General features: G+C 36.2%; 1 protein-coding gene across 1 annotated transcript; it reads right to left on the reverse strand.

The window, feature by feature from the left end:
- On the reverse strand, positions 1-26,223 carry ACMSD (aminocarboxymuconate semialdehyde decarboxylase; the record flags this gene model as incomplete). The annotated part of the gene is made up of 10 exons (XM_082484379.1): positions 1-63; positions 278-376; positions 6,636-6,808; positions 7,278-7,373; positions 9,031-9,124; positions 11,402-11,638; positions 12,828-12,877; positions 17,419-17,515; positions 23,209-23,253; positions 26,167-26,223. 10 exons carry the CDS (start codon positions 26,221-26,223, stop codon positions 1-3), a joined length of 1,011 nt encoding a protein of 336 aa, XP_082340505.1.
- Positions 26,224-27,688: the final 1,465 nt, after the last annotated feature.

A 27,688-nucleotide genomic window follows, 5' to 3' on the forward strand; every position in this document is an offset into this window, starting at 1 on the left:
TTATTCAAATTGTTTTCTGCTAAGACCCAAAAATTCCAGAGCATTTCCAGCCTTGAGTTTATCCTGTAAAAACAAAACACATGAATATGTTTGTGTGTGCTTAACTCGTATTTTACTCAAATGCCTTTATATGTGCTTTAAAATGAACTGCTGCAAAGAGACTAAAGGGCCTCTTCCAGAAATCAGTATACTACACTGATTTTCCAGTGTTTTATCTCAGGTCTAAAACCAGAGGCTTAAAAAGGAGGGAAAAAAACCCAAAATGTAAAGACCATACCTTCAGTTTATTGTCAAAATCTTCCATTGAATCAATCAATTTTCCAGGTTCCAGTTCCCCAAGTGGAAAAGGGTAATCTGTCCCCAAAATAACTTTGTCCTGGTAATAAAAAACATGTTGTACATTTTGTAGTAACATTGAACAATATAGTTGTGTGTGCTTTCTGGAATTTATAATAAACCACAGGAAATTACATGTATACATTGGACTGATTAATTACGAAAGTGAATATGAAGATAATGCCTGGGTTCCAACTTTCATCAGGAGAAAAACAAAGCTTGAAAACAATGACTCGAGTTTATTGGGTGAATTTAAGTTTGAAAAAAGTACAGGTTATTTACTGCTTTTGTGGTGTCTAACTAAAATTTGGTGTATTTTTATTCTGATACACAGAAAGTTCAAAATTTAAATCCCAGGCCTGTAGGATAAATGTATGTTGCTGAGGTGAATACAACACAAATGGTAATTTCCTACTCAGATTGATTTTCTGTACTGCAGTGCTGGTTTGAAATGTAAGAGAAAGGCATCTGTTGTTCTACACTACTCGTACTGCTTCTGCAAGTAGTTTGCCTAAAATGCAATGATTAATCTTGGTTAAGTGTTGCCATAATTAAGTGACCAATAAAGGGTACACAGAATTCTTCCTTCTGTTTCTTGACTTTTTGGTTCTTTTTTGTGTTCACTGCATGCTCTGCACTGCTGTGTGCAGTCCAAAATAAGTATGAGAGTTTTTGACACGTTTCTAAGAATCTCAGGAAGTTCTCCACCAAACTCAGAAAAGAAGCTTGAATTTGCATTCCTGCATTTGAAATTCTTGACTACACACACACACAGACACACAGAAACTTAAAATTATATATATGTGAGAAGAACGTATAGTAAAAAATACAAAGCAATCAAAATTATCTTTTGTGTCATATTTTAAAAGCTGTAATAATTGCAGTGTGATACTACTTAAAGCATGGTACAATGTAGAATTACTGAAACATAAAAAAGAATTCAATTTCATTTAATTTAACTAGCATTCAGCTTCAGATAACAAAATCAAAATCTCATGTACAAAATTTCATATCTTTTTGGAAGTCTGTAATTTTTTTAAATGTCATTCTCTTTAACTGGGATTGGATATTAGTTGTGCGTTTGAAACAGGTATCTGAGAATATGAGTGACATGATATAATTTGTTTCTGAAAGCAAGTCAGTGAAAAGGAAATTCAATAAAAATCTCTATGCATTATACTTATTATCAGAGAGGAAAAGAAATAGGCAGATCCTCAATAGGTCCACATTGTTACAGGTTTGTTTTCATACTGGAATGGTATTTCTCCATTTTATCTACCTTGGAGATTGCATTCTGCCAACTCTCATGATTTTATCAAAAGTTTATTTTCCTTTAAGCTATATCTCCTGGAGACATGCATATTTGAAAACCACAGTTTTCATTAAAAATATATGTTTTTAAATGTCTCGGGAATTTGAAGTCAAGCTCATGAATTTGGAGCACTTGTTATAATATTTGAACTCAGTTACCCATACTGAAATAGGATGAAGAAAACATTATTCAGTTATTTTATGAAATGATTTGTTTTTCTTATTTGCAAACGCTTTTTTTATTTTTATTTTTTCACCTCCAGTAGATGTCACCCGAGAGTCTCTGAAAGAACCTATACAAAACCTTATAAGAAATCCAAACAGAAGATACACATTCTATTGTTCTGTCCTATATTTTTGTGTTATAATTTATTATATAAGCCTTGCCATAAGATTAGGGGAATTTATACCCTCTGTATACTAAATCAAGTTTTGAGTGTAGATTAAACAAAATATATTTGGACATGGGTACATTTAAGCAGCTAAATGCATTCTTTTATTTATAATAGTCAATCTGATACCAAGACATTTTCTTCAGATACAAAAAATAAATGTATGCCATATTAAAAAAAAACCACAAAACAACCACTAAACATACTAGATTTATGTGAGATACTGGATTTCTAAGTAAAGGAGAGGGAAATGCAGTATTTGCCCAGCTGTTTATTAGTCAAGGTTAAGTAAGCCAGGAAGGTTTGTACATTCTTGTTTACATCTGCTATATAACAAAGCAGAAAGAAATCCCATGCTCTCATTCAAATTATATATTATTTCAATTATATTTTTCTTTTCCTCTAATTTAAAGTGTTTCACAGCTGCTCATGTGATCTATTCATTAGCAGAAAAATTAAGAGCTGTAAATTAATAAGAAAAATTTAGAAGCGGCATTATTGCTCTGCTACTAGTGATATTAGGTTATTCATTTATACTCTTTGAGCTTCAGTTTTTTACCCATCTATAAATGGGGGATTGTAATACCTGTCTTTAGCACCCAGCCTCAGTCCTGTGAAGTCTCTGCAGATAAGTAATACTCCTAACATAACAGACGTATTATTGTATTATTCCAAAGTATATCAACAAAGTCAGTTTTCCCTCAAGGACTTTTAGTTCAATACATTGAATAGTGCATCTCTCCTTTTAAAAAGGCACATATAGCTAATGATTAACCTCAGTGGACCCTTCTACTCAGCAGACCTTTTTTCACAGTAATAGGAACCTGACTCTTAAAATGAATTTCAAAGAGCATCAAGCATGAATTTGTTCTCTTATATTAGTGAAAAATTGTATTTGCCTTGAATTTCACCTTCTTTCCTCCTCTCAGGATACATCTCAAATAAAGGCCAGATTGCTATAGCCAGTTCAGCTCCACCTTCTGGCCAAAGAACATTTCACCTTTGGGTGATGGCTCTTGAGAAATCACCATGGGAAGTTTTTGGAGAGACACACTGAATCATTTAATCCCCTGTCAACCCAGTTCTTCACTTTTTATAGCCAGCATCATTGGGGATTTTGTGTTTATTTATATTCACTTCATGCTACCTCACCATGGGGGGAGCGAAGGACTGCAGCAATTTTGCAGCCTCACAAAAATCTTTCTCAGAAATGTATACTTCTGCTTCCTTTAACTGGGATAGGCTCCAATTAACCTGCACCCAAAACTAAGAAGGGATGAAGTTAAATGTACATGACTCATCACAGCTGTCACTGGAGTTTAATATTCATAAGCTCAAAGCCAACCCGTTACATTCTGATGGCAGGTAACGGCTGTTCCCGAAGGACCGAAAGCCATGTCAAAGCACATCTTTACACACACCAATGCCCTTCCTGCACAGCTCTTGGCTATACTCTAGAGAGCTGTCCTATTTCGAACCTTCAGCTCGTAAAGTTACAGCCTCATACTCAAGACCCAAACACATTGGGTTTAGCCCAGCATTTACTCATCTTATATTTGTTATTCTGCCAACACATGACTGTGCTGAAAATGCTGAGATATTTGGCATTTTTTTAAGAATTTGACACTTGGAATGGTATTATGTAAGAATACCAACTTTCATCGGAAAAAAGAGGGAACTTTTTAATCTTCATGGTTATAAAGTAAAGTTTGAAAATGTGAAGTGAATATTTTTTTCAAGGATAAGATGTCTTAGGCTATGAAAGAGAGAAAGAAAATATACTTTTTTTTTTCAAGTTCTCTGGAGTGTTAAAAGCATTTAAGTTTTGGGGATCTGACTCACGACTTTTCAGCACTGGGGTTCCACCTGATGTCACATTGCTTGAACTCAAAATACTCAGAGGAGAATTCAAGAAGACAGAAACATCCCATGTAGCACACTGGTCAAATTTACTGTGTTAAGAAACTTAATTTCAGAAGTCTGTTGACAAAATAAATGAGACACCAGAGAGGCTATTGCTGAGTGACTTTTAGATTATTGAATTAGAATCCATAAAATCTCTCTCCTCAAACAACTAAATTTCAGTTGCAAAGACTAATCATGATTAAGGGCCAGAGTCTATGTATCTCTTCTGAGGAAAAAAAGTAGAGAAGTTACAGTTTAAGTGTGGTGTGAAGACAACAGCTTTCCCACAATAGCAACAGCTTAGAGCAGCCTTGAGATGCAAACCGAAGTTGTTACTCCGAGGCAGAACTGCTCTGAGACTTGCTTTCTATACAAGTTAAAACAGAAAAAGAGTTAAGTTTGTCAGCAACAGATTATGCATCCTGTTGTACTTCCTCTCCTGCTTTGCTCTTGACATCTACAGTTCAGCTTAACAGAATCAGACCAGAAGAAGAATCTGTGGGTCTCAGCCATGCTGAGTCACACAGCTTCTAATTTACCAAGGTCTTTCTAACAATGGTAAAACATGTCTCCTAACATTTTAAAATGGAAAAAAAAAAAAGAAACAAGCAAGTGATCTTGTCTCCATGGCAATAAAGAAAAGGAATCTGACCACCTAAACATAGCAATTTAAAATTCAAGAGCTAGACTCATCCCTCTATACTATAACTGCATGTAGAACGAGAACATACTTCGGATGAACATGGTCTAGATTTGGGGAGACTTCTCAGAAAAGGACATAACTGAAGGCAAGTGCTGCTGAATCTATTACTCCATAAGCCTTTGGGTGTCCTGTAAAATGGAAGTGCACATCACATTCAGTAAAATTTTTAAATCTATTGTAAAAACTACTTAAGGCCACTTAATTACTGTAAGCTACAGTTAGATTCAAAAGGCAATGCACAGTAAAAAGTCCTTGGCTGTTGACCATGATATATTAACTATTTAGAGGTGGGTAACAGAAACTAACAGAAATCAGTAATGGGCTGGAGCCCTAGTATTTTGTTAGTAACCTATGTGGTGCGTAAAACTTCATCCCTGACACAGAGATCTCTCCATCAGTGTTCACTAGGACTAGCACTGCCAAAAAAAATGCTATAACATATCTATATGTATGGAAAGAACTTAGCAAATGCCACCCGAGTTAATACCCACTGATGTTATAAGAACTTTTCAATACTAACAGCTTATTAGTATATTTCTTGACAAGTAAACTGACCTGCGTTTTATCTTACTTGTTTCTAACAAAACTAGGCTGCATGGTAGTTTCTTTGCATATTTTATGGGGCTCCTGCCATAAATCTATTTTTGGTTCATGGTGGATTTAAGAAAGATGTATTGGCTCTCCTCTCCTTAGAGCTGTAGTGTTATTGTATGTGTACATACATACACACTACAAAAACTGTCTATAGTATTGTTTCAAGCTGTAGTTGTGCTGTCACATTGTTGAATTTTTCATGAATCTTCAAATACAAAGTTTTCCTAAAAGGTGCAAGTACTGTAGGGGAGCTGCAGGCAGAAGTCCAGTCTCAAAGCTACAGATGTCCTGTGCAGCACAGACTGAAACCCCATGGTTGAGACCCGGGCTTAGAGTACCACGATAAAGAAAAGCAATAGTTTCTTCTGCATTATTATTTTTGGCTGGCCTAGGCAAGTCACTTCTGTACCAGTTCTAGTACAGATTTATTGCAGCAACCCGTTCAGACTGTTAGAGATGAAAATGGGAAAGCAACAGTATCTTTTCTGTAGAGAGAAAGAAAACACTCGGCTTAGTCTTTGTGAACTTCGGTCATCCAAGAGGGCCTGATGACAAGAACAGCCTGGTATGTGAGAAAGTACTACATGAGCCTAGAAATTAAGGTACAGGAAACAGGAATACAGTTGTTGAGACAAGTCATTGTCAGAGCTTGCATTTCTGTTTTTGACATCTGGTAGGTATCTGCCTGCTAGCTGCAGAAAGTCCATGAGGTCCAGAGATCAAGACACAAATACAGGTCTCTTGTATGTTGATTTGTAACTTTCCATTGGAAGTTGGCATAAGTGATGCTATCTTCAACCCCTTTCTGAGCACTTACTAATGAGAAGGAATTATTTGAATGGTTTTTGGATTTTTCGATCCTGTGCGGTACCCAATTTAAACAGGTTGCTAAACTACAAAGATTTCTTTACTCTCTACTATAACAATTAAAATATTTTTGCAAACCCATGATGTTTAATGTGCTCTCCAGGATCCTCACAAAAACTTTATTATTGACTTTTTTTTCTGCTTATAACTTCCCAAGTGGAAATACAATTTAGTTTCTTCAAGTATACACTTGAATTTGAAAATTATGCCATTTGAAAACAAGGCCCCGAATGAAGCAGTCTTTGCTTGCGTCCCATCCTGACCAACCTTACACAAGGAACTAGCTTCACTGAACTAATGTTCACAGTTCATGATTTCCTGGATTAAAACCACCATTTCAATAACTCCATATAGTAGAAACATTATCAACATGGCAGAAGCATGTCAGTTTATAATAGCTTAAGTTCTGATTTTACCGGGTTCATATGCTATCTTCTGCCTGCTTTCTTCTTCTCTTCTCCTTTTGCTATTTCATAGAGAATTAAATAAAGAATGAGTCACCTGCTTCTGGAAGCATTAAAACTCACCTCTCCTATTACACTTGTTAGCAGCCTTAATGCACCACAATCATGGACAAGAGAGTCTGTGTAAAATGAACCAAGGTATTTTCTTGGATCCACCTTATTATCCACTGCACATAAATCAGGGCGCACGTTGAATCCATGGGAGATTCGCCCCACTGTGTATGGAAAAGCTCCACCTGCAAGAATAAATTTTTAGTAACAGAAGCTGAAAATATGCAGGAGGAAAAAAAGCCACATTATCAACAGAGATCCATCAGTTTTACTGTCAGGTATTTAGAAAGTCATCTGCACCAGCAATTTTTTATTCCTTCCCGTTCATTAGCTTCTTTCTCTGTTTTCCTCACTTCTTCACGACTGTGATGTCCAAATTCCTCCTGCTGTTTCCTTGTCCTTTTCCCCAAATGATCTCCTGTCTTCCCTTCCTCCTCGTTTCCCTTAAAGGCTATTGTAACAGTTCAAACACTGGCTGAAACAGGCTAAAGAGTGTTCATACAAGCAGCCAGTCTGGCAGATTATCTTCTTTGGGGTAGTAGTACTCAGCTGGTGGCAGGCTTGACATGGTAACCCTATTAGCTGGCATACCAGAAAAGACAGTTGTATCAAGCTCAACTAAAGAGTAGGTGTTTCATATGGTATATTACTTACCTCCGTGTGCAAAGCAAACTTTCAGCTTAGGAAATTTTTCGAAAATTCCTCCCATAATCATGGAGCAAATGGCTATGGTTGTTTCTGCTGGCATGCCTAAGAACAAAAAAAGCTTTATTGTATGAGAGTGTTATTTTTTATTTTCTCATTTGAGTTTTAAATATGATCTTCAATTAGCCTTGACCCTACTGAAAAAATAATAGTTACAGAGCAGCTGCCAAAGGTTATGCATTATTTCTAATAGGGGAACATGGAGTAGAACATTCATTAACTGGAATGAAGACACAGGACTGGAAGCTAAGATCTTCTGAATTCTAAGCCCAGTTTTTATCCTACAGCACTAGAACAGCTGACAGGCAGGTCGGGTATGTCCCGAACTCTGCAGTACAGGCTCGATTCCCCAGTTATCCTAGCTCAAAGACGAGTCTGGAATACGTTAGGTTCTCTTCTCACCTCTGCTTCTGGTTTCTTCACATGGAAAGTGGGGCAGATATGTCGGTGGATATTCCAACATAGATTTGGGGTTTAGTTATGACATGGTGCCAGTTCCTACAGTTTAGAAATAACCTATGTCTCTTTTTGCCACTGGGTAACTTGGATGCCCAGTGTTAGGAACATAACAGCAATTTAGGTTCCTACATCAGGCCTCAGTTTCTGGGCACACCTAACATATTAGAATATCATGCCATTTAGGTGCCTAACTTCAGACATCCAGCTTGAAATTAGGAATTCAGTTCCCCTCATCTATGGGGTAACCAATACCTATCCAGCTCAAAAGGTTATCTTTCATTAATGTTTTACCATAAGCTCAAATGTGTTGGACTTTACAGTTGGACTCAATGATCTTAAGGGTCTTTTCCAACCTAAATACTTCAATGATTCCATGCAAAGGCTTAGTAGGAAAATATTTTAATTATACTTTGTTAAGTAAATGCAGTAATTTTAATCTCTTTTTAAATCTGTATTGTTGAGCCTGCTCTGATTAAGACTGATATTGTTTTAAGATAATTCACTGGTGATTGGTACACTAAGATTTTCCCGTGTATATTGCAGAATGTATATTATACTTATATTTGTATGTTTTTCAGAATACCTTGATTGGAGGCAGTACCAAACCATGCAAAACAAAACAATGCAAAACAGAATAAGTGAGGGTAGGATTAGGTCAAAACATTTCTAGGTAGCACTATAAGATACCTCCTGTTATTCAATGTTGTTCTGATTTACCTCGCAGATGGGGAAAAAAACCCAGAAACTAGATCATTCCCTATATCTATGGGGAGCTTTCAAAGCACATGCTGTTGCAGATATAGTTGATGTGAACTTAGATTTATTTCTTCTGATCAACCAATTTCTAGGAAATAATCTAAGAATTTCCAGGAAGTAATGTTTGTATTTTCCTATTCCTTCATTTACTCACATTATTTTTGAGGACCTCATATCAGAGACAATTCACTTTTCCTTAGTCATCTGCTCTTTCTATTTAGGACAAAAGAAAATACTAGATTCTGTTGCTAGTCTGAATAATTTTAATTCTCAGTATTTAAAAGTTAGACAAACTAAACAAGCTTAAAAATAAATGAATGCTGAATTTACACAACAGATTTAATCATAGTACTTGGGTTAAAAAAAAAAAAGATTGATAGAAAAATCACGTAGTTGTTCTCTGTACTGGTACCTTTGCAACAATCTTCTGGGCATAATTCAGTGACAGTTCATAAATTTAGATCAAGTAAAGTAAATATACACTCACCTATTAGCCAGGGAAACCAATATTTGGACATCCTTCCATCTATCTGCATGTCCCAGGGATGTACAAAGAGACAGCAATTTAATTGTTCAGCAGCCTGCAGCAAAAAGAAAAAATCTAAATCTTGACTAATCATACCAAAATGCATCCTAATTCTTAGCCATGCTTTAAAGATTACCTGCAAAATTGTGCTGAGCATTAGTACTAGTAATGAAAATAGGCCCAGAAATAGGAACTATAAGCAATAGTTGGTTATATTTACTTCTCTGCACCATATCCTGAAGTCCTCACTGAGTTTTAAAGTTCTTTTTGAGATGACAGGATTGGAAACACTGATGATAATATCTTTTTAGTAAGCCAAGTGTTCCTCAGATTAATGCGGTACAAAAATGCTTTTTTAGCTGTGTTTGTGAGCCATCCTGCAGTATAAAACTTGGTTCAAACTACCATTCTTTTGGTTTCATTACACATATGAGGATGAATTTTCATAATGTTTTATAGAACCATTTTAGAATGGTTTTGCAGAATTGTTCCAGCTGCATTCAGGAATTTTCATTGCTGTTGCACTACATTTGTCCCCTTTCATCCTCCACCTGTCTTAAAAACACATTCCTAATCCACCCTAAGAGTTTGAATTCTGATTGATAATCCATCTCCACTCAAGTATATTAATTTTTCCAAAACTACTGACATCTTTGGAAAGGAAAACAGAAGAACAATATAGGATACTGATTCTGACTGAGCAATTTAAATATGTGCTTCAATTTAAATATATAGTCATCAGAGTCATTCGTATGCTTAACCAGGATTTAACAGCTTCGTTTTGTCAGATGTATTTCTGGACCTCCTCTTGTTGCTAAGGAGACTATCACACATTTGAAAAATTTGGGTTTATTTACCCATACATGCATAAATAAAGCTGCAACTTTTGGATTGTAGGGAGTAATTGCCATCTACATTTATAAATTAAAAATAGCAATTCAATAACTGGCTTGGTAGATTGATAAAGTTCATTATCAAATATGGCTTAATTTCACAATCTTTATTATCCCAGGATGTTTCTAAGAGTGATAGAGGTTACTTCCTACATGTGTTAAACATAAGCTGAAGAATGTACAGTATAAGAGAGAGATCCCAGTACAAGAGAGGGATTCCAGTATAAGAGAGAAATGGGGCTACTGGAGAGAGTCCAAAGATGATGAAGGGACCGGAGCATCTCTCCTATAAGGTAACACTGAGACAGCTGGGACTGTTTAGCCCCGAGAAGAGAAGGTTCAGGGGGGATCTCATCAATGTGTATCAATACCTGAAGGGAGGGTGTAAAGAAAATGGAGCCAGGCTCCTTTCTGTGGTGCCCTGTGACAGGACCAGAGGCAATGGGCGCAAACTGAAACACAGAAAGTTCCCTGTGAACATCTGGAAACACTTTTTTACTGTGACTGAGCACTGGAACAGGTTGCCCAGAGAGGTTGTGGAATTTCCATCCTTGGAGATATTCAAAAACCATCTGGGCATGGTCCTGGGCACCTGGCTCTAGGTGGCCCTGCTTGAGCAGGGGGTTGGCCAGCTGACCTCCAGAGGTCCCTTCCAACCTCAGCCATGCTGTGATTCTGTGAATGTGTGCATCTCCAAGAGTGGAAGTTGATAACTGACTGTACATGACCACAAAACCAAATAGTCCAGATGCTGCAGTAACAGAATTCTTGAATAAATGGAGCATTCTGAAAAATAACTTCTATGGATCAATTTCAAGCTGACAGCTACAATAACCTGTGAAACAGAGACAGAATGTACATTATTTAAACCCCATAATTTAGACAAATGACCATCCTCAGCTGGACCTCAGGCTATTCAGGAAACGCAATCAAATTCATTTAATAATCCAAATATAATCCAAACATTCAGTTTGGAACTTTTGGTCCCATTTGCATAATTCTGTATGGTACTTTGACTCTACAGGTATCTCTGAAAATCTCTGAGAGTTTTATCAATTAGATCAATAGGATCGGATACAGAAACTTGAACCCAAAAGCAAACAGTGCAGAAATGCTTTATTTGGTACTGCATTTATCCTCACAAACCAAGAAGGCAACTCTACAGTAAGAACTCATATCATAAAAAGATTGTTATTCATTATTACAAAGTGTGTTTCAGAATGTTTTATATTGTATTATTGTCATTATATCCTATATAATTATATCCTATAATGAATTGTCATATACAATTAAAGCTCTGAATACTAAGCAGATTAGAAGGCTCAATTGTTTTAATGTATCTGTGAATTTAGTTGATGATTGAGTATGTCCCAAGATATTTTTAGACAGAATTCCATATCACAGAATTCCCCCAAATAAGGAAAGAAACATTTACTCACAGCATAAATATCATACAGTTCTGGTGCATTCAGGTCCCATTCATTGACATGAGATCCTATTTGTACTCCTGGAAATCCAAGTTCATTCACGCAGCGATGCATTTCCTTCACAGCCAGGTCTGGAGCTTGCATAGGTAACGTACCCAAGCCAATAAACCTCTTGGGGTACTTTTTTACTGTAGCAGCTAAGTCATTATTTAATATCTGGGCTAGATCTAAAGTATCCTGAGGTTTGGCCTGGCAAGATATTAAGCAGAATAGTACATTAAAATATAGTTCTCAAATGTTATCACCTTTTGAAGATATTGGATAAATGTCACAGCAAACAATTCAGAGGCAGGTTTTGAACCTAAAATTTACTTTACAGTTCTGAATGCCTGGAAACCAGTAGGGCTAAATTCTGCCTCATTTTAAAACCTATGGGTGCAGTTCTGCTTCTTGTCTTGAATATTTTATCAACTGTTGTTGCCTTTACTGCTCAGGATGCGTGTAATAAAGCCCGAGTTGCTGATGCACTTAAGTAGCTGGTCTTTTGTGTAAACCAGTCCTCTATTTTTGTTTATCCCAATGCAAAAACCTCAGCATATAATTTTAAAACATAGCAGTGAATATTTACTCTCCTATTATTGGAGCTGAAGAGATAAAAATAAGAAATGTGAGATGCTGGAGCATGAGAATTCTACAGAGAAAACTTGAGCAAACCTCTCTAACATTTAGAAGGAGATAACAGTCATAATTCTAATAAGGGAACTGCAATATCCATATAATCAGTTTAATGTTTTTCCCCCTAATACATACTTAATGGAAAATATTCCCATAAATACCAGAATAAAGTTTTAAAGATATGTCACCCAACAAGAAGTGCTGAAGATCAGTGGTACTACTTACATGTGGGCTTAACACAAAGATTTTTAATGTAGCATATCTGTTGACATATAACAACTCAACTTGTACACATAGCTGAATTTTAATATTCAAAGCATTCTAAGTCAATGAGTCCCATGCCACATTTCTAAGAAAGTGGGACAAGACCACAAATGCATTTTCTACTTCTTTTTTTCATGAGACAATACTGATTGATGTCTAACTTTCGTGGAATCTGTACATATATGTGTAACCTGCTAACCATGGATTCACACTGTGTAAATTCTCTGTTTCCAGCTCCCCCCATAAGGTCCTCAGAAGAAATTATTTTATCTCATTCTTTCTTACTGGGTGTACTGCAGAGTGGAGCTTTGCCAGGACACCCTGTTGGCTCTTCTGGTACCTGGACTGTATTTTTGTGTTTTGTTTTTCACAGCATAACAGTTCCCCATTTACTTCAGGGCTCTAGTGACTACTTCAATAACCCAATTTATAGGAGGGTGCATTATTTTTTAAGAAAATTGTAACATATGAATTAGAAAATACACTAGTAGGAACCTACCCAGTAGCTGAACATCACAGGGACTGTGGAAAGGACTTGGACTGTGACTCCTGAGTAAGAAAAAGCAGTTATTAATCTTGCCTTTTATTTTTTTTGTAAGATGTTAAAAATAAGAAAGATTTCGGTTTGAAAGGTAAAAAAGCTTTAATGGTAAGAAAGACTGATTTAACAGTGTTATGGATAGAATCTTTTTTTTGCTAATTGAGGATTGGGGTAATAAATTTTGTAGTGTATCAGTTTATTAGGATTGGAATATTTTTGCTAAGTAGAAGGAAAAATAACACTTTCATACTCATACTAGATTGTTTTGTGAAAATAAGTATTTTGATTTTAGAAGTATTTGGTATGCAAGTGTACAATTAATTAAAATAGCAATTTAATGTTACTCTCACTGTCCTGGTTTGAGGTAAAACAGAACCAATTTTGTTCAGTAACTTCACTTCTTAGCTGGGCCTCTTCTAACTACTGAAATTAACTGCATATTGTGCAGACAGTGTTCACTCTCTCCAAGTGGTAAGACCAATTGTTTATAGCTGATGCCCGGGCATGGGATGCAGAGAGGCTCCTGCTTACACTTATTGCTATAACACCCGAGGCAGACCAACTTTGTTATTTGCCCCATTGGAGGGTCGGAAGCGGAAAAGCATAGTGGGGTCCCACCTGCAGGGGGGAGCGGACAGGACAGGTGACCCAAAACTGACCAACGGGGTATTCCATCCAATCTGCCTCATGCTCAGTATAAAAGCTGAGGGATCAAAGGGTCATCTCTCTCTCGTCCTTCAATGGCTGACGTCTGAGGAGGGCTCTGTTCGTCTGCCTGTGATCCCAATCCTGAATGCAGATCCGGAATCCAGTTCCCATCCGTCACTGAGTCCAGCCTGGGACTGCCTCAGTGCCAGCCGGTGTCACATAAATGAATGTGACATTAAACCAAAAGAATACAGTATCTTAAGTTTACTTTGGGGTCACATTCATCATATATATTTAATAATTAAATATATAAATTATCTCAAAGATAAACAATGTTATGTTAACAATGGTTGTCAAACAACATGTTCCCCAAAACCCCTTGTGTTAGATTTCATTCATCCTTTGTCTGGACTACTGAGGTTGTAAGTATAAGAAATTCTGTCTGTTTTTAGAAATAACTTTCATGTTAGCAATAAAGAGAATTAAGTCTATGTTGTTTGGTTTCTGTTCAAACGCAACACTATAACATAACTTTGTGTATGACAGGTTACAGGAATGAACACAACAAACCTAGCAGATTAACAACAGAAGAAACAATAAACAATAATTAGGACTTCACTAAATAGTTACATGCAAAACTATTTTTTTTTTAATTTTATGTCTGATTGTAATATTTATGGACATATTTGGTCATGCTTTAAAAAATTTAACCTGGTTGTTAGTAATGAAACTTGTAATGCAAAAGATGGCAGAAAAAAATCTAAGAGAATTTCTTCTAAGACAGTGACCTTGACAAAGCGCTCAAATGTTTAACAAAATTATTTATTCTCCTTCTCAGTATTTTAAGTGGGAAAAACAGGGGAAACTGACTCTCTTTTACAAGATCTGATTAATATTATGTGCAGTGGCAATGGTTTGGGGTTAAGGATTATGTCCACAAAAATACACATATACCAAAGTGCAGCCTAAGTTGTAATATCCACCAATTCCTACTGGACACTTGATTAGTATGTTTGAGAACATTCACTGTGTTTTCCACAATAAGCATTGCATCTGGTTTCAATCCATTTTTACACTTCTGAACAAATTTAACATAAATGTTAAGGGTATATTTCCAAGCTGAACGTTCCTACACAGTAGCTTTAGGAAGAATCAGCACAGAAAACCCTCTACTTTATACCCTCTTCAGAGGGTTTTACAAAGGAGAAAGTAATAAGAAGAGGCAGTTAGGATTAACTGAAAGATTTTCTCCAACAAAATTGTAATGATTTATGTCACGGAACTGTGGTGTTAATTACCTTTACAGCTTGTTTTATTGAATTACCTTGATAGCTTGTTTTATTGAGTGGATCAAGACACAGGTTTGTATACCAAATAGACCTAGGACATATGATTATGAGAACTAGTTTAGTCTCTATGGTACATTAGCTACCATTTCTTATTACTGGCAAGACGTATCGGGCATTGCACAAACAAAGCCTTTCTGCAACCAAGCATAAATTATCTCTCTGAGTTAATAATATTCTTCATTGTATGGGTCTGTGTTTTGGATTTGTGCTGAAAACAGTGTGGATAACACAGGGATGTCTTCATTATTGCCAAGCAGTGCTTACACAGAGTTAAGGAGTTAAGGCCTTCTCTGCTCCTCACCCCACCCCACCAGCATGCAGGCTGAGGGTGCACAAGAAGTTGGGAGGGGACACAACAAGGACAGCTGACCCCAACTGACCAAAGGGATATCCCATACCATATGACGACATGCTCAGTATATAAAGCTGGGGGAAGAAGAAGGAAGGGGGGGGGACATTTGGAGTTATGGCATTTGTCTTCCCAAGCAACAATTATCTGTGATGGAACCCTGCTGTCCTGGGGATGGCTGAACACCTCCCTGCCCATGGGAAGCTGTGAATGAATTCCTTGTTTTGCTTTGCTTGTGCGTGCAGATTTTGCTTCACCCATTAAACTGTCTTTATCTCAACCCATGAGTTTTCTTACTTTTACCCTTCCAATTCTCTCCCCCATCCCACCAGAAAGGGGAGTGAGCAAGCAGCTGTGTGGTGCTTTGTTGCCAGTTGGGGCTACACCACTACATACCTTACAGCGACTGATAGTAGTTTTGTTCAGCTGGGAGACTCCTTGCATCTTTGTTCCGAAATTATGTCATGCTTGGAGGTTAAATTTTTGGATATAATCTATCTCAGTCTATGTTACAGAAAATGGTCTTTGAACTAAGTAGCTGCAGCTTTGTAAACCGAAAAGAGTAAATGTGACCCTCAGTCTTTATCATTAGAAGACCAGTAAGAATGAAAAACACTAAGACCTATCTTTTTACACTTAATTGGCTGATGCCTGTATCTCTGAAGTGCTGTAATAAAAGGGGACATTTTTATGGCACAAGTCACCAGATGGTGCTGTAACACACAGTTTTAGACTTTTTTTTTTTTTTTTTTTTTTTTTTAAACAAGTGAGCACTGGTTAGTTTGTGGAGAAATATTGTGGTGTTGGCTTTATAATGCATTTTCTTTTCTGGAGAGCTGTTGCAGAAATTTGGAAGAATTGTTCCTTGTTTTACCTTTGTCTACAGCAAATAGATGGGGCAGAATTGTTTTATAGAAACTTGTCATTAGTGTTGGGGGAAATATCTGAAAGGAAAGATGCACAAAGGCTATTTATGATCCACACTGTGGTTGAATGATGTGGAAATCCCCCAAATCCCTGAGCTAACTCAGGGAATGATTAGAGTCTAGTCAAGGCAGCATATTTCAGAGAGGTTCAAAGAGACATTCTAGCATTGCCATTAATAGTTTAATTGTTGGAGATTGAAATACTGGTCCTCCAGGGCGAAAATGAGTTAGTTAAAAATGGTCTAAGTTGTGTTTACATAAATTGCCCACCAGCCCTTGAGTTCCTAAATTGGCCTATGTTATGTGTTGCAGTAAACATCCATAAAGAGAATGACCCAAACTATCTCCTAATATGCTACCCCATGAGAGAAGGAAACAATCACCATAAAGATGCTACTTATAAAATACTCGCTCTTTGAAGGAATTCTGATGTTTATTCCTTACGAAAAGTTGGAGAAGATATTCAAGTTATTTCTACTGAGAAACTGATGTAGGAGATTATTCAGGCCTTAATCTTAAAAAAATAAATCATCTTTAGTAATATAATATTTCTTTCACACAAGTAATTTGGAATTACAGTGTTAATAAGAACTAACAAAAATCAGACAAAAAAAGATCAGACTAGAAGCTCCTTCTCCCATTCTCAGTCTCCCATCTTACAAACCTTATTTAGTGGCATGTAAGAAACTTGATGGAAAAGAAATTTGAAAATACGGCATCTGGGTAAGTTTCTTTCTAAATCATGAAAACTCTTTTCTAAGAAAGTAATTGTACCACTTCTCCAGGCTCAGAGGACTCTAACAAAAATACAGAATGAAGTTGCAACATCTAAACAGGAAAAAATATTAGAAAAGCAAAGAAACATACAAAAAATCCTATGAGTAAACAAAATCTTTTTAACATTTGCAACAAAAATGGAACGGCTTGCTCTTTTACGTAAATCACTTTTCTACCTGGAATGCATGTTGCCTTTTCAAGGTCACAGTCATTCATCCTTATGTCAACTAGTTCCTTACTGTATTAACAATCCCACCAAAAACAGTGAGCCCATGTGGGGAATAAATTGCTACTGAAAATGAGGTAAATTATGGGAACATGTCCCATTTGAGTCTGAATATAACATATATCAATTTTCACTGACTTTCAACAGATTTAAACTACTGAATGCTAAACATTTTAATTTTTAAATTGTTATTGAGCACTTTCAGATGCACTAACAGAGATGCTGCTCTTACTCTAAATGAGATACAATGATTTCAATTCCTTTATGGAGGTACCTGATCGGTCCATCTCTTTAATCCGTACTTCTGGATCCCAGCAGTTCTCTTGAATAACTCTAAAAACCTTTCCATCCTTCATCATCTTTGCCTGTCCCTGTGAAATGACATTTTCATATATTATAAATGTGACAAAGTAGTACATGCTAATTTATAGTCACTTGAGTATACTGTGCTCCCTACAGAAATTCAGTAACAGAATTCTGTTCTTTTATTCAGTAGGTATTTTTAATCAAAGACTATTTTAAAATGGTCATTAATAAAACAGTCATTTAAAGTTCAGATTTAATTCTTCATAATAAAAAAAAAATCCCCTTTCTTTTGCGACGTCTATCATTCTACATTTGTTTGGAAAAGATATCAGGTACCTTAATCCAAGTTTATCCTCAAACCAAATTTTGACCTCAAAACAACGCTCTAATTACATCTGTGCTAAATTTTCCCCTTGGGTATGTGTGTGTTCTTTTAAAGTCAATAGCATCATGATGATTCCAGTAACTACAGAAATAATTTGCAACTCTGTTAATTTCAGTCCAGTTGTTTCATATCACCAGTGATACTGAGACAAAAGGAGATCTCTTATGTTCAGATTACATTTTCTCCTGGGGAAAAAAAGAATTATTGAAGAATTTGTATTTGGGAAAAAAAAAAAAAAAACAAGCAGAACAAAACCTAAATGCAGTATAAAACCATTACCTGAATTAGTGTAATATCTTCCCCATGTCATCAATTCCCAAACTTACAAACTTCAAAATATTAACAATGTCATGAAATCTAATACTTTTCCTTTAACTATGAACATGGAAACTTCCTTTTTAAGCTTAATTTTTGGTTGCTTTGTCAATAGTCCAAAGAGGTTGGGAAGGCACAGCATTGCCACATTAAGCAAAGTAAATTCTCTGTTACAGTTGTATGTATCCACGTGCTTCTATGGACTTGTAAAGACAGACAAAACAGTCTTTCTGTTGGCTTACGCTTGCACGAATTGATGAAATACAATTCACCAATACTTGCAAGGCTTGAGTATTTCTTGGTTGCTTGAAGCTACTATAGGGATAAATGGAAATGGGTGAAAGTCAGAAGATCCACATGATCCTGTGTATTTGGGATAGGTAAGTGCGGTCATGCAGCAGATGTATGGGACAGGGAACCCATTGCATCTGCAGTTGAAAATTGAAAATCACATAAGAAAACACAGCAGCTATTCCTTCACCTTCACTGTAAACAGAAGCTTAGCACAGGGAGTCTTCTGACCCTTCTGGAAAAGGAATTCTCTCACTCCAAAGGCCACTTTTCCTTCTCAAAATTTGTTTATTTAGGATCCTGCCTATTTTTCTAAATAAAAAACCTGTTAAATCAGAATATTCCCTACTAGTATGCTAAACCAGATATAACTAATAAAATTTCACTGCTTCTCACAGAGCTGGGTTTCTGTCCCCTCCTGAGAAGTCAGACTGTTCTTAACCTTGAATTTGTTATTAACTTCATACATCATTCACAAATATACTGCCCTAATGAATGTTTTAAAGCTCTCTTCAACAAATCTAACTGTGCTGCCTTGGCAAACTGTCAGGTTACTTGTTAGCTGTATCACAGGTTGTGAAAATTACTTGAAATATTAGTCAGTAATAACAACGTAGTCCTGATCCTCTGGTAAAATATTTCAGGTTCTTGTAAAATCGATTTTCCAACCTGACAGAAAGGTTTACTTTAGCTGTACAATCCAACACATCAAAAAATATCAGCGCATTGCTGCAGATTGCCTAATAACAGAAAAATATTTAGGGTGTCAGTAGAGAAAAAGACACAGTAGAACTGAGCATTGCATCACATACAAATAGATGATGTGGCCTTTATTGGATTACCACTGGAAGCATTTCTGTGAACATAGGTGACTTTTAATTCTCTCGTCATACACAGCTAAGGCATAGCAGCTGACCTGCTCATATATATTTTCTTCTGCTAATACTGAAAACAATGTTAGATAAATTTTAATTTTATTAGCAACTTTGACAGTGCTCATACCTAAATGCTGAGATAAATAGTTGTTCTCTGAATGCTGCAACAGTGTTTGCAATACAGGAAAGGTTTCTAATAAGCCATGTGCCATTCTCATTGAAGAATTAGTTGAACACTGCTATTTTCATTGGCATTAACCGACTCTTTGTGAACACACTGCAGGTCAAGGCTAAGCTCACATCAATGTATGCTAGCAACAACAAACTTGATTATGCAGGAAAGCAAAACAAGATCATTTGAATAGATTCATGCTCCTGTATGTAAGGATAGAAAGATCCGGTCCAGCAACACTGTGACTGGAAAATGAGTCATATTGCTATAGTCTCTAGACATTGCCACTAATCTGCACCTGATATTTTTAAAATGAGAAATTACTCAGACCCCTCAAGTGGGAAACAATTCTCAGAGTTTTTTGCAGTAGTAAGAATGAAACAAGGATCAGGAAAAAAAATTTCAGGTTCCAACACAACGGATGCAGTGCTGAAAATCTCATAAAAGACAAGAGATTTTTATTTGCAAGGTTATCACAAGTTCTATCATATATACTATAATTCTATTCTATTCTATTCTAATTCTATTCCATTCTATCCCATCCTAAACATTATCTGATACTTAAGGCTTTAATTAATTTATGTGGAAGTTAAGAGAGAAATTTTAAAGAATTAGAATCATAGAATCATAGAATTGTCTAGGTTGGAAGAGACCCTTGGGATCATCGAGTCCAACCATCTACCCTACTCTACAAAGTTCTCCCCTACACCATATCCCCCAACACCACATCTAAACGTCTCTTAAACACATCCAGGGATGGTGACTCAACCACCCCCCTGGGCAGTCTATTCCAATGCCCGACCACCCTTTCTGTGAAAAATTCTTTCCTAATGTTCAGTCTAAATCTACCCTGTTGGAGCTTGACGCCATTCCCTCTTGTTCTGTCATTAACTACCTGTGAGAACAGACCAGCACCAACCTCTCTACAGTGTCCTTTCAAATAGTTGTAGAGAGTGATGAGGTCTCCCCTCAGCCTCCTCCTCCTCCAAATAAACAGTCCCAGCTCCTTCAACCACTCTTCATATGATTTGTTTGCTAATTAAGTCCAGCAGGCTGATTTGGTTCAGCAAGCTACATTTAAAATTATCCCATCACTAAACTACTCAGTCACATCCCAAACTGCACTTCTTTAAAAATATATGTAACTATTTTCCTCCAGATTGACCCTGATGCTTCTTCACAGAATGATATGAAAAGCTTTTCCTTTTTTTTAATCTTAAGAGTTAACTTTCCCAGCTCCACATATCTGAACAGGATTTTATTTTGCCATGCACTTTTTTCATGCAACATTTTCAGACAGAAGTAGGTTAGACAGAATTCTCTGCAGAGTGTATAAGGCTATTATTGACTTGCCACAAAGTTCCTTTGCAAACTATTTTTAGCAAGGAATTTTAGCATCAGACCTGTATCAAACAGCTACGCTGCTAAAAATGTCTCCAACAATTCTCCCCTTCCTGCACCTACCACGTATCTCAGAAGCTGTGCCATCCACACTTGGGTTCAGCAGGTGGCTTGTTCTCTCCTCCTATGCCTGCTTAGACTCAGATCTGAAATTTCAGCATAATATTTGTTCCTCGTTCTCGGTCCCAACCTTCATATTCTGTGGTTCTTTTTCATAAAGGGTTGTTAGCCTTGCATGTTGTAGAATGACAACAGTGTGGATATCATTAGGTTGCAATAGACACTGTTGTATCCATTTTATCAGCTTATTTCAGTTCCTATATACATCTACTACTATACATACAATGACAAAGAAGTATGATTTTGCAAAGTGACAAGGGGATGAGGGAATGTGTAGTTCCAGTGAAATTAACAGGAACTGTATATTTAAAGACCTTGGTTACCTGAAAGATGCAAGTCTTGCTTCTCTAAAGATAATAAAAGTTGCATTTCTACAGAGAATGAATGAATTATCCATGTCACAAAAAGAAACAATGAGGAAGATTTGGTACTATTTTCTTTATACGGTTACCCCAAATAGGGAGAGGCACTGTCACCCTGAAAATGTTAAGTATTAAATCTATCAATTATCCCTCTAGTTTACAGTATAGAATTTCTATATTGAGATCACGTCTGAATTTCAGAAGCCTGAGACAGATTAACCCTTGTAAAACACTGTGCATGCAGCCTGCCAGTATATAACATAGCTGGTTTTAGCCACTTATTTGCACTCTTCACATGCTTTAAGTGGGTTATGTGCTGACACTCTTCGTTGAGTTATTCATGCTCTTAACAATTTGGATATAGTAAGCTGGAAAGCAAAAGATGCAAAATTCTTTCTGCTCTTATCTACCCAACCTCTGTTGTCTTCATATTTTTTCCTTAATTATCTGGCTAATACCTTCCATTACTTTTCTCCCTTCTATATCTGTACAACTCATAACATTCCTGTGGTAGGCATTACAGATGAAGTTTTTCAGCTTAGAACAAGTACATATGAAGTGAAGTGGAAAGTGAACTGAAGTCTTCCGAGACCTCTTTTTAATGCCATCTTTCTAATCTCCCTCCTTCCAGAGGCCAATGCCATTTGCACTGACAGGATCTCCAAAAGATTCCTAGGAGTGGGGAGCTGACAGATCACAGGAGGAAGTGACTTCCTGTGATGGCGTTTGAGATAGACAGGGATGTCTGGCCGCCAAAGTTATTATACCATAACAGACGTAACATCTTTAAAACTAGCTGGTACAGTTAACCTACATAGTAATGTACAAAGGGAATTACTCTGCCATATCAGCCTTACCTCTCTTAGGTCCTTGTGCCCTCCTGTAAAAAAAGCACTAATACTGGTGATTTTTTAATGCTCTTTTAAAAAGAAAAACTGCACCACGTCAGTCTTGCTTTTAGAAGTCTTACGTTGTTGTATCACTGTGAATGTTACTGAAATTACTGCCGATTTGCTCTACTCTGAGCGAGATCAGAATGAAGCCTTTAAGGAACCAGTTCTGTCCCCATCAGAGTAAATAGATGTACTCTGCTAACTTCAGTACCAGCAGGATGGATTCTGAATGCAGATGGACTGTTAGCATAGATTCATGACATCTGAAGACATGTTGTTTCAGTTGTCCTAATGTAGCTCAGAATTGCGTTTGTAAAGTTAATAGAGTGGACGAGAATAAAAAGGTGAAGTAAAATCAGATCCAATCTGCCTTTTACTTGCCAATAAACCTCAGGCTCCTACTTTTCTACATAACAGTCCCCAAACCTATGGATTTGGCTTATTGTTCTGCTACTTGTTCTCCTTGTCATGAAGTTACAGAAATTACTCTTTCCCTTTCACTCAGATGTGAAAATGTTTTCACATCTGAGTTCTTCAACTTTTATTAAAATGGCAGTTCCTTTTGGTTTTGCTTCTCATACAGACAACTGCATTTAACTTAAAAAACAAAAAAAGTACATGTAATCTCCTTTAGGTTGTCCTATCTTATTGAAAAGAATTCCTTAGAGCTATCCTTTCCAAGTGTTAAAATGAGATGATGATGAAAAATGGATACTGGTTCATACAAGAGAATGTGAGTTTCACCTCTCATGCAAAAAGTTCTAGTGACTTATATTAGGACTTAGAGTGATATTACTTCATAGAAGACAGACCTCTAGAGAAAACTGTATCAAAGACACAGCCAATCTTATTGCCACTTTGCTTTTTAATAGATTTACTCTGCATTTGTATTTGTATTCCTGATGACAACACAAGATCAGCTTATAGCACCAAACAGCCCAAACCTTGCAGTGATGATGCAGCTGTACCCATCCACCATATCCGTATCTCTGTGAAAGAAAGAAGAAAAAGCCCATGCAAGTTAGCACTCTACAGTAATAATAAAAATGTCAGTTCATACAATCCAGCAGCACCTTGTTCAGGGGAAACATGCATATGCTCAGCTTTAAGCCTACGAGTAGCCCCATTGCCTTCAGCAGAAGTGCTGAAGTTTAATGGGACTGGACTTGTTTGTAGATCACTTTTAGCTCAGTTCAACAACATTTTTAAGTAAGTCCTGCAACTGATTTCAAAGTGCTTAAAGTTGCTTACTATATTGACATTATAACTGGAATGATTTTAACACAGAAAAAATTAAATCAAGCATTTGGCAATATGAAAATTGAGCTGACAATTTTCCAATCTGTGATCAGTTAATCATTAGCACAAAGATGTATTGATTCCACTTTTCAGCTTCCATGATTCAGCAGCAGGACTGAAGGTCAGTCTCTTGTCTATTAATATTTAAACAGCCAAGAGAAGCTAAAAAGGAGAAGCTTAGATGCTCATTGATTCTGCCAGAGAGACTAAAAAATGTTTATGCAAAAAACCCCCAAAACGACAAAAGATGCTGATTTCTTTTATTTTCATAAATTACCAGATTAGAAATACATGAAATCTTGAAATATCATAATAGACTGAAAACAATGCTCAGAATTCCCATTTTTCTGTAAAGAAACATATCAAAGAAAACTGAGTAAAAGCAGGGATTTCTTTCACTGAATGTAAACAATTTGAATACAGTCCTGAATTTCCTGAGATAAAAAATCATTACTTAATGCCACTGTGAGCTTTCCTAAAGGGAGGTGTGCAAAGCCAAGCCTCCTGACTTCAGCCAACCAGAGATGCCAATGACTGAAGCTATGTATATGTTATTTAGCTATGCTTAGCTATGTAGCTATGTATATTTTATTTAAATTTTGAAATTTATAGGTTTATATATATAATATTTAAATTTAGGGAAAATTTTGTGAGTGACACCTAATGAGAACTTTAAGTTTTTACTAGCTGCATGCTAATTGCAATTGTAAGCTGTCTAACAGTAGTGAACGTAGCCTTGATGTATGTCCATGAACATCCAGGGATTCTTGGGGTGGTTTTACCTCTGCGAATTTACTGCCCTTTTAAAGTATATACAGACAAAAAAGTCTTTTAAAAATCATGTAAAATCAGAATGAAGGAATTTTATAGGTGTTTTTATAGGGATATTGCACAAACAGGGACAACAAAATCTGAAACAAGCAAGAGTAACCTGTGTTTTTAATCTAGATATGTAAACTCCTATCCATTTAAAACAGACAAAAAATAAACTTCTATCCGTTTAAAACAGACAAAAACAATTCTAAAAAATATGTCGTCTCACCTTCATTACCCAGTGTATGTGTGTTTGAGCAGCTCTTATAATTACAAATAGGAAGTTCAAGTAAATGTTTAAAAAGATCTTCCTCAGTAAACAAGGAAACAAACATGTTATGCATAACAATGTTATTTTTCACTACTAATCAAGAAATAATCCTATGTATGTTCTTAATGCCAGGTTTTCTCATTACTTTTTTCTAATATGCTGTTTGCACTTTCCAGCTGCTCACTGGCTAATATTGAACTGTTACTGGACTGTCATGCTTAAAATCAGAGAAACACAGAGCTAATACACATGAAACACTTACCTCAACCTCAAAATAATTAAGTGAAAGAAATGTAAAGTGTAAAACAAAGTTTCAGTTAGTGTGTCAGATGCCTAAGAGCATGGCTGAAATAATGGTATTCTTTTGTTGTTAGACAGGCACAATGAAACCAGGTGGTTCCATACTACTGTCAGACACAGGGAACGTTCATTCAAACTACAACCCACACAGAATTACAACAAGGAAAGAAGTACCGATGCAGGTCTTCTCTTTTCTACTCTGATTTTTTATCATGAATGAAAACATTAAAGAGTTACAAAAAATAGATATCCTGGAAATCTGAATGAAATTTTTAACTGTAAATAATTTTATATATATGTGTGTTTGTACTATAGATAAATATAGTTTTGTGTGATCTTTTTCAGTACTCTTTGTAGCATTGGAGATGTGATGCCTTATGAGTCAAAAAGTGACCAGACATCTCTATATTTTAAGTATTTAGGCAATAACTCTCAAACCTAATTCAGAATGAGATGACTACATGGCTTTTGATAGTCTGAAATAAGAAAAGGATTAGATTTATTACATGAAAACCTAAATGACACTTTCCATTCTCAAATATTTTACACAGGATCATGAAAATTATTACTGACAAGAATAAATTTATGTCATTGAACGATAATAATACCACGCAAAGATTCACAGTTAAGACAAGTTGACTTATAGCTTCAGTGTTCTGACAACTGAGATTTTGTATTTTTAGTACAATATGCTACTTCTTTCCAGTAACTGAAAAAATAACATGATCATCTTCATCAATTAGCCATACTTTGAGTGACCCCACTCCTATTAATGTTAATGTGTTTCATGCCTGTGGGTATAAGATGTGAATGAATTTTGTCCTAGGTAACATTAATCTTGTCTAATATTTGTATATTTCTCTTATTTAAAACAAAAGTGAATACCATTTGGGAACCCAACAACTCTGGTCTTATCAAGAAAGAGGAATTTGGTCCTCATCATTTCACAATTTTAGGTCTCACAAAAAACCAAGCAAAAATATAAGAATTGATGCAGACTAAATAAAGAGTGGGGAACAGAGCCAATCCCTTTTTTACTGGGACTCTTGCTTTGCAAAGTAATGCAACACAAATAACTTAAAGCTGAAAAAAAACACAAATTAGACAAAAAACTTAAGATATTTATAGCAGAACCCTTCATTCATTGTTCTCTCAAAAATTATATAGGTAGAAATGGTTGCTGATAACATAAGGCACTGAATATCTAAACTCTTATTACCTTTTTTAGGTCAGGCCATTCCTTAGGTAGAATGTGGCTATGAATATCAATTTTCATTTTTGAAGTATCAAAGAAGAAATATTCTTTCTATGAAAATGTTTTCTGTATAATTGCTACTGTCCTTCCTGTCCCTGGTTTAGCAGGTTATTAACTTTGGTGGCTGTTCAGATCCACCTGCTGTCCTATCAGGAGAGCTCGGTACAGTGGCCAACCAGGGAGCCTAAATCCCAGAGGAGTGGCCCTCTAAAAGAACAAAGGCTTCTAGCAGAAAGTCCCTGTTAATGCATAAACTACAGCTGACTGAGGGCAAAGGGAAGATGTATGTTTATATTGGCACTATGAAGGTATTTATTTAACACAGAATTTAAAATGGAAGATTGTTTACAGTTGAAAATAATTCAATAAAATTGAATCTGTATTAAACATGCTGACTTGAATTTCCTCCTTTCTCCCTCTTAGAGTCTGAAATAATTTGTAGAGAGCATATAACATACCCTTGGTAGATAGTCTTACCTCCTCATCTAGCCTCTTCTCCTTCCCTTGCGTTTTCTTTAGAGTTACATTAAAAAAATCACAGAAATATTGAATTGTAGGCAAATCTATGCTTTGCACTTTATTTCCCCCTTCTGATTATTGGTTCACTTAGGATATTTACCCATGCTATTGCATACTGGTGCTTAGAGCTTCTCAGGCTGGCTCCCAATCTGGCAGGAGAATGGCTTAGATTACCTTAGTAATTAATACTACTGAAGTTCACCAGCTAATATGGGAAACAGTTCCTGCATCCTAAGTTAAGCTTAACTGGAGCTAGCTCAGATTTTCTGTGAAACTACATCTCATGTTTTGCCCTTAACACGATTTAGTATTATGCTTCTTTCCTCAAGATACCCTTGCCTTTTATCTGTGCTGTATTTTTCTCTGTTATTTATTTCTTCTATAGTTTTATTTCAATGCATGCTGCTTACATGGTGCCTTCTTGCAAAAGCTGGTTAGCTATTTCTTGATTGTTTTTTTCTAGTGAAAAATGCTGTTTTTTTTTCAAAACTAAATGCTGTTGTGAATCTTGCAACTTGTAATCAAGCAACGTGAAAAACAAGTGGCCCATTTTGTTTCATCCTTTTTCTGACTTTGTTATTTTGTTTGGACTTGATTAAAAAAAAATGGACTCTTCTATTTCGCTGCTTGTTCACTCATTAAGCAAGTCTGCTTTTGATTTGTTAACCTTCTTAGATTAATTCTTCAAGTCAACTCCTTGTGACAGGGTTGGTTGTTTGATGGTGTGCTTCACTGCAATGTGGGATCACTGAAGACTGAATGTTCAAAAGAAATAGGAAGCAGCAACTTTGGGAGAGTATTCCCTAAATAAAGCAGGACAACCAATAATTCACTTTAACAGAACAAAACCATGAGACTGAAAATAGCAATTATTTCCATCTCAAAATCAAACCCAACCTCTTTATGACCAGGCTGCCAGGTTAAGCAGCAAATGCTCTCTTGCTCCCAAGTGTGACAGCTACATTAT

This window comes from Vanellus vanellus (assembly GCF_965231255.1).
Source record: "Vanellus vanellus genome assembly, chromosome: 5".
NCBI lineage: Eukaryota > Metazoa > Chordata > Aves > Charadriiformes > Charadriidae > Vanellus > Vanellus vanellus.